At 33.6% G+C, this 14,788-nt stretch overlaps 2 protein-coding genes across 12 annotated transcripts in view; both read right to left on the minus strand.

The window, feature by feature from the left end:
• Nucleotides 1-1,339: 1,339 nt before the first annotated feature.
• On the minus strand, nucleotides 1,340-6,344 carry LOC128991637 (probable cytochrome P450 6a13). 3 transcript variants are annotated; one of them, XM_054414705.1, is made up of 5 exons: nucleotides 6,157-6,344; nucleotides 4,165-5,119; nucleotides 2,432-2,647; nucleotides 1,948-2,193; nucleotides 1,340-1,526 (listed from the first exon to the last, which is right to left on the minus strand). In XM_054414705.1, exons 1-5 carry the CDS (start codon nucleotides 6,163-6,165, stop codon nucleotides 1,345-1,347), a joined length of 1,608 nt encoding a protein of 535 aa, XP_054270680.1. In that variant the 5' UTR covers nucleotides 6,166-6,344; the 3' UTR covers nucleotides 1,340-1,344. The 3 variants fall into 3 exon arrangements, with proteins under 3 accessions (XP_054270680.1, XP_054270682.1, XP_054270681.1); XM_054414707.1 differs by having other exon boundaries at nucleotides 6,126-6,344; XM_054414706.1 differs by having other exon boundaries at nucleotides 6,046-6,344.
• A 3,911-nt stretch (nucleotides 6,345-10,255) lies between these two features.
• The window catches only part of LOC128991635 (syntaxin-binding protein 5-like), a 446,590-nt gene continuing 442,057 nt past the window's right edge, over nucleotides 10,256-14,788 (minus strand). For all 9 annotated transcript variants that reach the window (XM_054414704.1, XM_054414702.1, XM_054414701.1 and 6 more), the window contains 3 exons: nucleotides 14,214-14,309; nucleotides 12,502-12,626; nucleotides 10,256-12,218 (listed from right to left, as the gene is read on the minus strand). In XM_054414704.1, the coding sequence (XP_054270679.1) occupies nucleotides 11,956-12,218; nucleotides 12,502-12,626; nucleotides 14,214-14,309 (484 nt within the window). In that variant the 3' untranslated portion in view covers nucleotides 10,256-11,955. The remainder of the gene's footprint in view (nucleotides 12,219-12,501; nucleotides 12,627-14,213; nucleotides 14,310-14,788) is intronic.

The raw sequence follows: 14,788 nt of genomic DNA on the forward strand, positions 1-14,788 counted from the left end.
TAGCAAGAAAGAGGCCGAGCGGCGAGCCTGTGCAGAAATTCAGGAGCACTACAATGTGCACTATTCACTATATTTATCAATTATCAATTATTAAGATGGGGACGACACTTAGGTGCGTATTTTAACCCAAATGCCAGTTTGCTCACTGCACAGAAAAGAAGGCTGAACATGATATTGTATGTAAAATCAGCTTTAATTCATTTTTCATTTATACACGAGCAGTAGCAGTAAAACATTTTCTATCTTTGTTTCCTTTTGCACACTGAACTAAAAATTGCCTTTAATCACAATATCATCAGCTTGCATTAAATAGTGTTTTAAACTGTGGATACTTAGACTGTTTTGTGCTGTATGTTAAATATTGGGACAGGCTTTAAGATTTAATATCTATATCTATAAAAAAGAGGAACTATAATATATATATATATATGATATATACAGGGTGGCGCAGATGGATCGGGTGGTTTTAAAATACTTGTCAATTTTAAAGGTATTGGATTGAAATAAAGTGCAAAACGTGTAGTTACAATGGAAGTTTATCGACAAAAAATTAGTTAAGTTAGTTTTTAAAAATTACATCCATCAAATGCCTTCCTTCTCGAGCGACGCATTCTTGGAGTCCGTCCTGAGGTTCCGCATTGCTCGCTCGAGCACATCACCAGGAATTGATGTGATTTCGTTGTGAATTGCAGCCTTCAACTCCTGAAGCAAGGGTCTACATGAACAAACCCCGGACCATTCAGGATTTGAAGGCTGCAATTCACAACGAAATCACAATTTCAATCCAATACCTTTAAAATTGACAGTTTGACAAGTATTTTAAAACCACCCTATCCATCTGTGCCACCCTGTATAATATATGTATATACGTTAGCCTATGGACTCCGAAACCGCTTAACAGATTGTAATGAAACTTTCAGGCATTATTAAGCATCTTTCAATGATGGTTTGTGTGAAGTTTGGCGCAGATCCGTCAAAAGGGCTCCTCCGCCCCAGAGGGTTTTAAGTGGGCCAATGTCAGACTTTTTGAACTACAATGTTTACAAATAAATATGACAGCTGTTACCAGGCAATTGTTTTGTAGGTTTGAATGATTTTAAATAGTGCCACAATGTTTCCACAGAAAGCAGCACAGAAAACTATTTTACTGTTGGATGAGTACAAATATATTCAACTCCAATGGCAGCACACCTGTGCACTCAACAATATTTTCTCCAATGTTAAATAAACATAAAAACCTTTATAAAAGTATTATAAACAATAAAAGGGATGGAAAATAATAGTTGTTAAGCGCAGCAACGCGCCGGGTAACTGCTAGTACAATAACGGTATAGCCAAATTCTTTTATTCATTTATTTTAAAAAGCCTTTTGTTGAAATCCAACCAAATTCCGCCCAATGCATTGGGAATGAAAAACCGAGGATCATACTGAATAGGCTGCTGAGTCTTAGCATTCACGCTGATGGAGAAAGAAGACAACATCCGAGCCAAACAGATTTTCATCTCCAACACGGCAAATCTCATTGCTAGAAACAAAAATGTGAATATAGTTTAAAATGTATTTAACCATAGAGTAGGAAAATGAAAGGGTAGGTACTCAGACTGCATTAATTTACAATAGAGGATATTGGGCTACCTTCTTTACATTCATTTTTCACTATTTAATTAAAAACGCTACCGTACCTATACATGACTAGACACTAAAAAAAGCAGGGTGCTAGACATTTTTAAACACATATGTTCAACAGTACTTGGTCACTGTGCTTACCCTCACGGTAAACATTGAATCAAGAGATACATGGGAGCCTGGGTCTGGGAGCATTAAACAATATAAACAGATTTACTTCATTATATGTAACACACTGCCACTTGTAAAGAATTACTACAACTTTCCAATACTTAATCCTCTTACCTCATCTATAATTATAATAGTAAAATTAATGTTACCAATGCATATACGAGGTCCATCTCCAAAAGGCAGGTAGGTAGGAGATGGTTGGTAGTTGTTGCCCAGGAATCTCTCGGGTTTAAAGACAGTAGGTTCCGGATAATGTTCCGGGTCCATATGTATAGCCGGAACCGGGATCAAGACTCTTTGTCCCTCCTCAAGTATCACGTTAGTATCTGGTAGTTGGTAATGTTCTGTACAATCTCTGTTGATGAAGGCTGCGATTGGGTACATCCGCATACCCTCTGTAACCCGTAAAAATAATTTTAACATTGATATTAATCAAGAGCTACAAACTTAGTCTTAAGGGTCTGACTGAGTTACAGAACTGAACGCTGATGTTTTAGACTTGTTGCAAAGCCATCATCAGAGTAGTGTCTAGCTCTGAAGAATAGTTTCCTATATTATTCAAAATGTTTGGAATGTTGTGGATGACTTGTCAATTGTTTTGAACTATAAACATATTAAGATGCTCGGTTGTACCTTGGATAACTTGGTCCAAGTACGTCAAATCCCTCATCGCCTCATAGCTCCAACCCTTGGCCGAGATGACTTTGTCAACTTCACCTTGCGCTTGTTTCTGTATGTCGTGATGTTCAGCAATTGCATAGAGTATAAAGCTGAGAGCTCCAGCTGTTGTGTCGGATGCAGCGACCAGAAACACAAATGACTGAGCTGCTATACACTCATCCGTGAACACTGCAAATCACCAGCAGATGATATTATAAGGCGGTTTCATAAATCAAGATTGTACGTTTAACTAATTATTATTAGATCTGTATGTATATATAGAAGCCTGTTTCCCTGACGTCTAATTTCAATCATCTGTTTGAGTAAACTTTTAAAATAAAAATGAAAGGAATAAAATCTTTAAATGAAATCTAGTTCTTGTTGAGGTGCCTTTATCGTTTAAGCTTTTTCAGTGTTTTATTGTCAGCCATGATTTTTTATTTAACCCATGAATACTTAACCCTTTCAGTGCTAGGCCAATAATTCATATTTTGTAAGACTTTTTTGTTTGCCTTTTAATTCCATTACCCGTTGTTGAATTTTAACTGTCATGTTGTCACTATTTTATTAATTAGGCTAATTTTGAATAATAACACAATAAGAAAATATTTAAGAAAGATAAATCCCGGTATTTGTAGTAAACATCAAATAAAACTTAGTTTTTGTTGTAATTTTCCTGGTTTTCCTATAAATTTTTATGTTCTGATAGCATTATTTGAAACCGAAATCTCACAAAATCAAAAGACATATAGTTTACAATGTAATATTGAATTTAACCCTGATTTAGTTGGACGAGGTTATTGTAATATAGCAATTTTAGGGAAACTAATGTTTTGCAGCAAAGTCTCAGGAACACATTTACTACTACTAAAACTAAAAGATTGCATCTAAATAGTCCGTGACTAGCTGGTGCTGCTACCTAGTAACGCATTGAACAACCATCTGCAGCGCCATCTGTTCGCAATCGGTGGCGACAGCTTAAATACCGGGTTTTGACTCCCCAGTCTTCAAGCACAGATAGCCGAGAAGGCTAGGGCGTGTGTCACTTGGCCAGTGGCATTCGTCTGCTCGGGTTCGAATCCCGTCCTGTGTGGCAAATAATTGGTGACCTGTGTGTTTGTAGCGATATACTACAACCACTGGGGCATAGTGAGGTGTTCATAATCCTTGGTTTAGACATACACCTCGAAATCATCGGATTGGGCGAATCTTTTAGCTAAGTGATTGGTAGTGTATCCTATGAACATGCAGGTCACCAATGGCCGTTTTGCTATTTTTTTTTTAATAACCTTCCTCTCTATATCCCTTAGGGTTTTTTTAAAACAACGATATATCGTTTCATAGCACTGAAAGGGTTAAACAGAACCGGTATGAACCAAACAGAATTGAACAGAACCGGATCATGAACATAAACAAATGACGTTGCTGGCACAAATCCTAATGTTAAATTATGTTTTTTTCGGGCCAGTTACATTATTTGCTTATCTTTATGATCCATATACCGGTTCTCTTCAAGTATTCGAGATTTAACCCAATAATTAATTAAGGACAGCCGACAAAAAACAACTTGGATATCACAACAAAATGCAATTTCAAAAATATTTTCATAATTCAGACACAGTATACACAGTATATGGTAAACAAATTAAAACCTACACAAAAAGAGTTATTTAGATTTTAAATAAGTGCTTTAAAGATATACTTACATTTCTCATTACTGAATTTAATTTTCTCTGCTGTTGTATACTGAAGCTGGTCTATTAACGAGTCACTATCCCCTTCTTGACTATTTTCAGGACATTGATTTTCCTCTTGCTGTCTCAAATTGATCAAAAGTTGAACAAAGTCATTCCTTTTCACACCATTCTTTTCGCGATACTCTATCGTAGCTTTCGAAAGATTCAGAAAAAAGTTGTTCATGTCCTTCCCTAATGCAGTGATGCCAAGAAACTTGGCAAATTTAGGAAGAAGAAACATGAAATTGAGTTTGATGACTTGTTTCAATGATGGAGTGAACACTTGGCTGGCCATCTTTCTAAACTCATCACCTTCTGGACTGTCCGCCTTGAGCTGAAGACCAAAAGCGCAGCTGGCGATAACATCCGTGGTGAAAAGCGAAACAATTTGTTTAGCCTCAACGTCATTCTTACTCAGCGCGTGTGTTTCCAAAATTCTCACCAAATCTTCTCCGCAGTTGCTGATCTGTTCAAACATGCTCTTGAGTTTGCCAGAAGTGAATGTCGGGGTTAACTTATACCTCAGTTTTCGCCACTTCTGTCCTTTGGCTAAGAACAAATTGATTGCTAGAGGTTCAGAATCTGGATCAGCAGGCATTCCCCGATCGATAAAATGGTTAAAATCCTTCACAAGAATCTTCTCAATCAAAACTGGGTCTCTGATCATTAGTATAGGCCTTCTGAATACAAAATATCCAACAAACCTTTCTTTTCTGAACTGATTGTAAATACACTTGTGATTATCTACTGCGCTTAACTGTCTTAGTATAGGTTTTCTTATGTTTCCGAAGAAAAATTCTGGTTTAGCGAAGGGAACTCCTCTATCTTTCCAAAACCTATAGGTCGCTGTCATGTAATAATACACACAAACAGCTATTACAATTGATGCAACCAGGTCAGGCACTCCTAATTCAATCATCATAATCTGAAATGGAATGATTGTTGAATCACACAAGCATGTTATTTTGAAACATTTAATAGGATATTTTTCTAAGAGTTAATAAATGGGCAGCAGTAGCATCGCATCCAGTAAACTCGGTAAATTTATTGATGCAGTTTTTTTTTGACATAATTTAAAATCTGAAGGCCAAATCGATACCAAAAAATGAATACAGAGATAAACAAAACATTGTCATTAAACCTGCCAAATAATGCTTTCTGTTTCTCTCGTCAGGATGCAAATGTTAGAATCTATGAAGACAAAGGTTTTGTCAATTATATTTCCAATAAGTTATTTAATTCTTCTCTGATTTTAGAGGACAATTGAAGAAAAAATAATCAACAATCTATTCTAAAAAAAATTGAGTTGGGTTTAGTTACAATGAAAAATTACTCGTTAGTTTTCCCCTTGGGCTGTGGACAAAAAAGAAAACATATCTTTAAAACTTACCTGAAAAAAAAAAACTAAAAATAGTTTTGTATTACACACAAGCTACAAATCCATCACTCACAATCGTTTACAACTACTAAGTTGAGAGTTGAGTTGTATAATAACAGATGGGAAGCTTTGCAGTGATGTTGATGATAGATAACCAACATGTATATAGAGTTAATTATTTTGGTGCTCAATTTCAAATTCAATTACTCCAATTTTAAATTTTGATTATAAAGTTTCCACGTGTGGCTAGCATCAAGGTTTTACTTTTACTTTGCTGGCAAGCTTTAATCAAAATATATCCGAGGATTTTGATTAACTGCTTCTAGGTTTTTAAAAGTATACAGTTACTGCATGATAAGCAAGAATATCATTAATATTTGTTGCTTAAACTTGTAACTTATTTAATCAATCATTGTGTTAATTTCATGAGTACCACACAGTCTTAGTTACAATTAATTATAATAAACATTTACCTCACACAAATTAAACAAGCATTATATTTTTCTAATATGTTTGTTATTTAAAAATTGAATACTTAAGGCACAGTATATACATTCAAAAAGCTTATTTGAAAAACACTTTACCAAAACCATTGACTATTGGATACAGAAGTTGTTGTATTAGTCAAAGCCAAAACAGTATTGTGAATTTACAGAAACACTTTAGACCGGATCACACGTTGTCCAACACTTGATCACTTGTATTATAATTGTACATTATACTGTGATATTCAATCTAAACTCTGACAGAAATTACAATACTGCAAGTTGGGTTAGACATGGTGGACTGCACTGTAAATGCAACAGCTGATTGCATTTCTGATGAAGATGACCACAACAATTGAGCCAAGCCAGTTTTGTTCACCTTGAACTGCGGCCCCCCTCCCCGCCCCCCCCACAATTTTCTCTTCTGCCCCGCTTATCTGCCAGTCTCTGTGCAGAATTGTATTGTGGTATGTGTGTCTGTATGGCTTAAGATATTCTACAGTTAAACATTATATTTGTGTAAGTTTATTGATATGTTCACTCTCAAGAGGTGATAAATTCCGAAGTGTTTCAAACCAGAATGTTAGTTTATTTTTGATTGGTAAAATCAAATTTTTGCTCAAATTGATAGTTTTAAAAAGTTGAAATTTATAAAAAATTTATACAAAACTGGAAATTCATTATTGGAAAATGTCAGAATGATATTCAGAGCAATGCCATTTGTAAATTTATATTTGTAGGGATTTAAACTAAAATGTTTTAATTTGATTCATTCAGTATTTATTATTTTATTCATGTTGATTGGATTTGACTCTGGGGATATAATAGTTCTGAAAGTGGATGAAATACATTATTCTATTTATGATAAATACTAACATTAGCCAAGCCTACTTTCCTCACATTGCATCATTGAGGTATCTTGTCTCCTTTGTAGAGATTTGTTTAACTAATTGCTAAAATAACAATGCAATCTAGAATCAGTTTGGTTTAAACAAACGGTTCTTTATGATCCATGTTATCAAACAGATAAATATTTAATTTGTTACTAAAATATTGTTCATTGTTGTATATCAGTGATTTTCCTCTTTTTCTTGAATAATGTAGATTGGCAAACCTACTCACAGAACACCAGTAAAAGATTATCCTTAAATGGTTGTTGTGTGTTTCTATTTCATTATCATTTTTTACCAGCTTAAAACGTTCTTTCTGCCATCAAAAGTTAAATGTTGCTGTGACTGATATCTCCAAATAGAGTATTTCTCAATTTTAATTACTTATTCTATTGTCTTAACAAATATAATACCTAACTTATGACACAATAACCTTTTCCTACAGTTATCTAACAATGTACATGTTCTCTCACTGATTTGAGAAAGCAAAGTGGCCAATTCGCTCACCAGTGAGACAATCCAGATTTGCAATGTGAAGGCACGAAATAGTGAGCGCGTAACATGCAGGCAACGATGCGCGCGAAGTACGTTGGCAGCACTGGCTGTAAATCAGCTGGTCAGCTGTTGTACTGTTGTATTTGTCACTTCACATTAAATGTTATATTAAAAGTTCACTTCTGTGTAAAAATAGGTTATGTTTCTTCACCAATTTATTTGTTTTATGGTAACTGTAGGAAAAGTATAATGTGCAACTCGAGTTCAAAGTACAATTGCCTCACTCGAGAAACCATTCCTCACTCGCCTACGGCTCGTAAGGATTTCTCTCGAGTGAGTCAATTGTTCACTTTTCTCACTAGTTGCACAAATAACTATTCTTTGTTCCCTACAATCTGCCTGATTGTGATATAGTCCTCATATCAGATCTCCATTCTTTCAGGAAATTGTAATATAAGAAATTCATTTGTTGCATACAACAATTAATAATAATTAAATCTGTTGATTACTCTATGAAACTAATATCAATAGACAAAAACAAGGTCGTAAACAATAAACAATGGAGTAAGGAAACGTTGCTTGGAAAGGGTAAAATGAGTTCAAAAGATTGCTAAGCAATAATAGCATATTGATTCCAACATTTTATTTCATCAGGATACAATAGAAAATATATTTAAACTTTTCACAAATGTGTTGAAGTCGTCGAGTAGTCAAAGTCCTACTTCAGATAAAAGTCAGTGAGTTCTGTTACGTCAGGGCCCAGTAATGATACACTATTCTACATGGTACATTACATGTCAAATACTAATTACATATTCCTATGGAAACGTTTCTACACGGGGTCTTGGTACCGTCACGTATATTTACAATCAAAGGAAGTTCCAAATTATTCCCTCAGGCTTAAAAAAATACCAAATATTTTATTAATCCGCTCGGGATTTTAAAAGTAACTATTTACATTTACTGATAGAGGAAATAGTTCCTTTCGACGGCAAACAGTTATGGATAACAACGATTCGGTATTCAATGTCAACAAAAGGATCCACAGATGTACGGAGCATAACTGTTTGCGGTCGTGACATCGTTTGTGCAAGAGGAGGCGGAAGCAGCTATCCACATTTAGCGAGCTTATTTTATACAGACCATCACAATATCAGCTGTATGAGGTGAGAGTTCTCACACACGCACACACACATTCACACACACAGTAGTAAAATATATTATAGGGCCACGTTGATCCCACCGCTGTACAAAACTATTCTATGATAATTAGCTTAGATTAGTTTATATATAGAAAAAAATTATTTAACAGCTCAACCGCAGAATCGACAACGGAAATAGACAATTCGAGTAACGACTGACCACCTTTGAGGTAACTCATTACTGAACTATGAGGAAGACTTAAATAGAAAACCGCATAATAAATTATATATACAGAACTGCCGACTTACGTAATGTATTGACGGTGGCACAAAAATAGACTAGAAGCAAAGCTCAAAAACCCACATCGATCGTGTAAGCCTTCGTATTGAAATTTTATTGTCATTTTGTAATGTTACGAGGCGTGGAAAAATTGCAGCTATAAGTACAGTAATACGACAGCAGAGTTTGGAATGAATAAGCATTTTAAACTGTAAAACGCTTTAAAATTATATAAGTATACAATGAGAAGATTTCCTTTATTTTAAGTACAAAAAGAATGAGATTTTTACTAAATCTGCATTTCAATCAAACCAAAGTATTTGCTTTTTAAATACACATTATGTATAATTTTTTTTACACACAAATGCAACGATCGCCTCCTAAATAAATCAGTGAATTATAGAAACAATTTGTTTATGCAAAAAGCTGCTACTATCTGGATAAATATTTTGTATAATTATATCAGTAATAATGGAAGCTTTGAGATAATTTGATTACAATTATATGATAATAGATAAGAAATTCACAACACAATTTATAAGTGGCAATACTGTGGGTACAAAATCTTCCGCAAGTGATAATGTGAATAATAAATTCAATCGTGGACAGCCACTATGGATACAAATTTTCATTACATAGTCTCTGATTTATTTTTTCTGGAGTTTTCTTCGCTTTTCTAATTAAATTTACAAATGTTTACATACAATGGACATCTTACAACGTTTAACTGTGTTCAAATTCTTTCTGCCATTTCCAAAAATAATTATAAAACAGGACAGTACCTAATAAATGACTTATACTTACAATAATATATACTGATTATTTAATGAATTGAGGTATAAAATATAACTTACATTATTAAGTACTATGTGTGGATAAATAACATATGGTAAGTGTGATATTTATATTGGAAAGTTTATTCATAGCGACAATAATGTTGTCATACATTTATTGTTTATAAGTACATAATTTTTAAATTGATCTTTTACGATGTTTTATGAATTATTTATGTAACAAATTATAGCAAACATTAAAATATTATTATTTTTATAGTACAGTGCAGTGAACTTTTACAAAAGAATTATTTTTGTCTGATGTCAAAATTCAAATGAATTAACAGGCAAAGAGCTATATTTATTTAGATCTAACTATACTCTCTCAAAATAAAAAATAAAATTACAAAATAAGATTGGCTCTTTTATAGGCCGTGGTTAAATTAAATTTAACATTCTTATTTAATAACAAAATCTTATTGCTTTCAAGACAATAGATTACAATTATATTTTAATATCTTAACACTTTTGATTAGTTTTTTTATAGTAAATATATTTTAACAATAACTTTAAATGTCTAAATGGTTTTCTTTAGTTATATTTATTTTTGGTGCCTTTTAAAATTTAATCTGGTTGATGTAAACTTTGACCAAGATAAAACAAAGAAATCCATATATTAAGATAAAAGTTAAATAAACTATAATGTTCATATATTAGGCTTATCCCTTTATGGCAAGAAAGGATGACTATGTTTATAAGACAAAAATATATCACAAACAATAAAACCTGTAATAAATGGTAAGTAATATATAATTGTAACTCATTTGAACTAATTTATCACTAGTAACTACAATAATAATAATTAAAAAAACTTAACAAATAGTAGAACAAAGATAGGAGATTCACAGATTAGAGTAAATAGAACCAACCTATTTAGGCTAAAAGTATAAACACATTTTGAACCATACAAAAAACAATAAAACTCACGTAATATTATTATACAAAAACAACACTACCCAAAGTTTAACATCAACCAAATCAGGAAAAACCGTTACACTATCAATATCAAACAGTATCTAATTGATCAATATGTGAACGTACTTAAGGATAAGCGACACTAGACCTCTACAGGAAGATCATGCAATGAGCTTCGTCCCTTCGGGAACCGTACACGAAAATACAAGGAGTCATTGCAACACCGTAGTATGTACACACAAAAAACATTAACCGCTTTTTATTTTTGGTATATTACACAAAATAAAAGAATACTGCTTCTAAACATCGCTACAATAACAATAAAAAATACAACAAATGCAACAGCCTTCAACAAACAATATAATCTGCATCTAACAATACGATAACAATCATGACCAAGGTATCACAATGTATAGCGTAAGTATGAGATTTGTGGGTCTTATATACATAGATACACGGTCAGCAAAGTGTACGACCAGAAATGGAAATGAAATGCTAAATGTAGCCCAAGCACAGCCGAACAGAATGTAAACAGTTGAAATATAAATTAATAAGAGACAACCTGCATCTCTGAACACTGGTGTAGTGGTTGTATGTGTGCCACTTACAGTTGGTAAGACAAAACTAGAGATTTGTGTACTAAAGTCCATTAGTTTTTGACAAAATCAAGGTTGACAACTGAAAAAGTGGTTCCTGCCACTCACAAAAAGTACTTTACCAAGATAAAAGATAACACTTTAAAAAGAAAAAAATATTGCTAAGTATTAACATTATCAAGCTTTGAAAATAAAAATTTACATTGTTCACGATAGATTACACAATCAAGGAAAAGGAAAATGCAAAATTTTACATTCCGATTCGACCATAAATGGCTAAAACTTATTCTTCATTTTATGAAATTGAACTGATTTATGCAAAAAGATTAAATAATGGTTTACTCTTGTAAAGAAGTGTATATTAAATGATTACTACTTCTAAAGCATTTTACTCAATACTTGTTTAGAAGCGATATAATTATATAAAGTTAAAATGTTAAGATATTTTCAGCAATGTCTAACTTTTAGTTCTGGACAAAAACACACACAACCACTACATCTAACAAAACTTTACAAAAGACATGTTCCAGACACACGATACATCTGAGTCCATAGGGTATATAAAATACTGTAGGATTTCTTGTTGAAACTATAAAAATATTAAAGCTCGGGGTGGTTAGCATATCGGTATCGACCTACATTAGAGTACAGAGGCACAATGTACATACAAATTGCCTTCGTCTATCCTACGTTATAAATAGAACTCTTTTCTTAAGTTGTTAGTGTATAAATTTAGGTCTGCAGCGTTCAAAGTTGGTACCACTTTTTGTCCTTGTATTTGAGCATGAGACTGTGCGCGGAGGTCTGGAAGTTCTCTGCCTCGCCCATCATGCGCTCTGTGCGCTCCTCCAGCTGTCCGAGCTTTGCGCCACGCTCCACCATCAGCTGGTGTGCGCGAGACACCTCGCTGCTGGCCGAGGTCGCGCGTTGGTTCAACTCCTGTATCTGCGCGGACGGCCCGGGGATGTGCTTAGCGACACTTCGCGACGCTCTCCCACTAGACTCTCCGACTGTAACAGTTGTATTGGACAAGATGTTATGACCAATCGGTTGATGCCGTAATTTATTGATTTTCAACAACTGGACTGATGCTAATTTTGTTTTTGTCATAGCTAACCAATAGATTTTTAAACAATTTAAAACAATTTGAAATGAGCAAATTGTAGGATCCCCGGCTTTCCAGAATCCCCTGTGAGTAGACACTGTAATTTAAACATTTATGACTTAATTAATTTCTTTGGATAAAACTAATACTTGGCGTACTTAACTGAACACAAATACTACTTTACTTACAAAGCTCCTCCCTGTCCAAGTTGCGTGAGCCGCCTCCAAACAGACCTTGGAAGAAGCTCTGCTTGGGAGGTTCGGGCATGTCATGAGGCAGGAACAGTTCTCCTACCATCTCCACCAGACTAGAACTGCGGAAAAACATCAAGATTGCATTATTGGCTTAAAAAAAAACTTAATCTAAGGACAATTCTGTTATACAGGGTGATTGGTACTCAGTGTAACAAAAATTTTTTTGTACAAGTACAAAGTAAATGCAGTGTGATGATGCATATAAAAGGTTCCAAGTCTAAAAATTAGCTTCGCAAAGAATTATTTTATTTTTTTCAAAAATAACTATGTTTTTAAACTTAGTACAGCTATTTTTCAATAACCTGTAAATGGATTTGAGTAGATAATGTCATTTTTGTGTTCTACATTAAATTTTGAATAAGAATAATAGAAAATGACGGGGGATCAGTTGTAAAAACTCCATTGTAAATAGATTCAATGATAAAAATTAAGATGTTTGATAAAAATGTGAAAAATATTGGTCTATTGCATTGTTCACACCCTGTAAACAAGAAAGTGTCCGAATATGGTAAAAACTGCGCCATTTTATATGCTTTCCAACCATATGCTACACCATTGAGCTTTATGTCTGCTTATGAACGCTTTAGTGGTTTGAAGACTACAAAACATGGTGTCTTACATAAACATTTAAAACATAGAAAGTCGGCATGTATTAAGCAAAAATTGTATTTTTTTACAGCTTGAACAGTAAAAACAGTAAAAAGTTCCCTTTTTTCTGGTATTCAAACCACTAAAACAAACAAAAGAATATCTAAACCTAAATAGTGTAGCATATGGTTGGAAAGCTTATAAAATGGCGCAGTTTTTAACATATTCGGACATTTTCTTGTACACAGGGTGTGAACAAATGCAATAGACCAATGTTTTTTTTCAATTTTTATCAAACATCTTAATTTTTATCTTTGAATCGATTTACAATGGAGTTTTTACAACTGATCCTCCATAATTTTCTATTATTCTTATTCAAAATTTAATGTTGAACACGAAAATGACATTATCTACTCAAATCCATATACAGGTAATTGAGGAATTGCTGTATTAAGTTTAAAAACAGTTATTTTTGAAAAAAAAAATATAATTTTTTGGTAAGCTAATTTTTAGACTTGGAACCTTTTAATATTATGCATCATCACACTTCATTTGCTTTGTACTTACACCAAACATTTTTTGTAACACTGAGTACCAATCACTTTGTATAAAACCTACAAGGCTTCAAAAGTTACCAAACAATCAATAATGTTTTTTTTTTTTAAACAGCAACAAACACTCTACGACATATTTTGGTGAAAGTGAATACAAGGTGAGTGTTCAATGGTGTGAGATGAACTATGTAGCTTTGTTACTAAGATAAGCCGTTTCCATTTGTTCAAGGATCATTTACTAAAACCAAATGGTCAAGGTTCAGTTTTGAACCATCAAAAAGCTACTGAATTTTCTCAGGAACTAGCAACCTATACTGTCAGGCTAGCATAACCACTCAGCTGTAACAAGTAGTTATTACTTTCAATAATTAATGGTAATTCTGAGACTACACTATTATGAAGTTAAATTTGTATATGCGCCTGATATTTCCAAATTCAAATGTGAAATCCAACAAACTAGTGAAGACGCAAATTTTTCCAGCCAAACACAAAATGTATCCGTACCAGAACTCTGCAGACACTGTGAACTTCTGAACTTCTGATGGAGAACTGAGGAAGAGACCGTGTCCTCGGTTACTGAAGCAGAAAGTACGAGCGATCCTGCAACCAACGACAAATCTCTAGAATGACTTCATGGTAAAACCACGATGAGATCACTCTGTCACTACCAGACAAGTGAATAGTCACAGTCACTCAGTCACATTGACATTTGTTATACTGTATAAGTACAACAACATGACAGTAAAACGTAAAAGAACAACATATTGTCTTTCAGTGATTTGAACAAAAAGTAATTATTTTTTCAAACATTCTTGTCACCAAGACTGATAAATCAAAATATAAAGATTCATGTACCTTATCTGTCTACAGTCCTATGAAAAGTTTCAATGGATTACCTGTTTCCGATCGGTCATCTGATCCAGTGTATGATGTTGGATTTGAAAGGGTCATATCACCCGAAACTAGTAAGCACTTGACATTTTCTTATATTCATTATTCATTCATTACTTTTAAGACAGTGTGGACACCTTGATGGATATTTCAAGCTAAATTCCAATAAGGAGTAGAATGGTGTAAAA

The sequence above is a fragment of the Macrosteles quadrilineatus genome, unplaced genomic scaffold, assembly GCF_028750875.1.
Source record: "Macrosteles quadrilineatus isolate MER2022 unplaced genomic scaffold, UCM_ALF_1.0 Scaffold_4__1_contigs__length_99947679, whole genome shotgun sequence".
NCBI classification, from domain to species: domain Eukaryota; kingdom Metazoa; phylum Arthropoda; class Insecta; order Hemiptera; family Cicadellidae; genus Macrosteles; species Macrosteles quadrilineatus.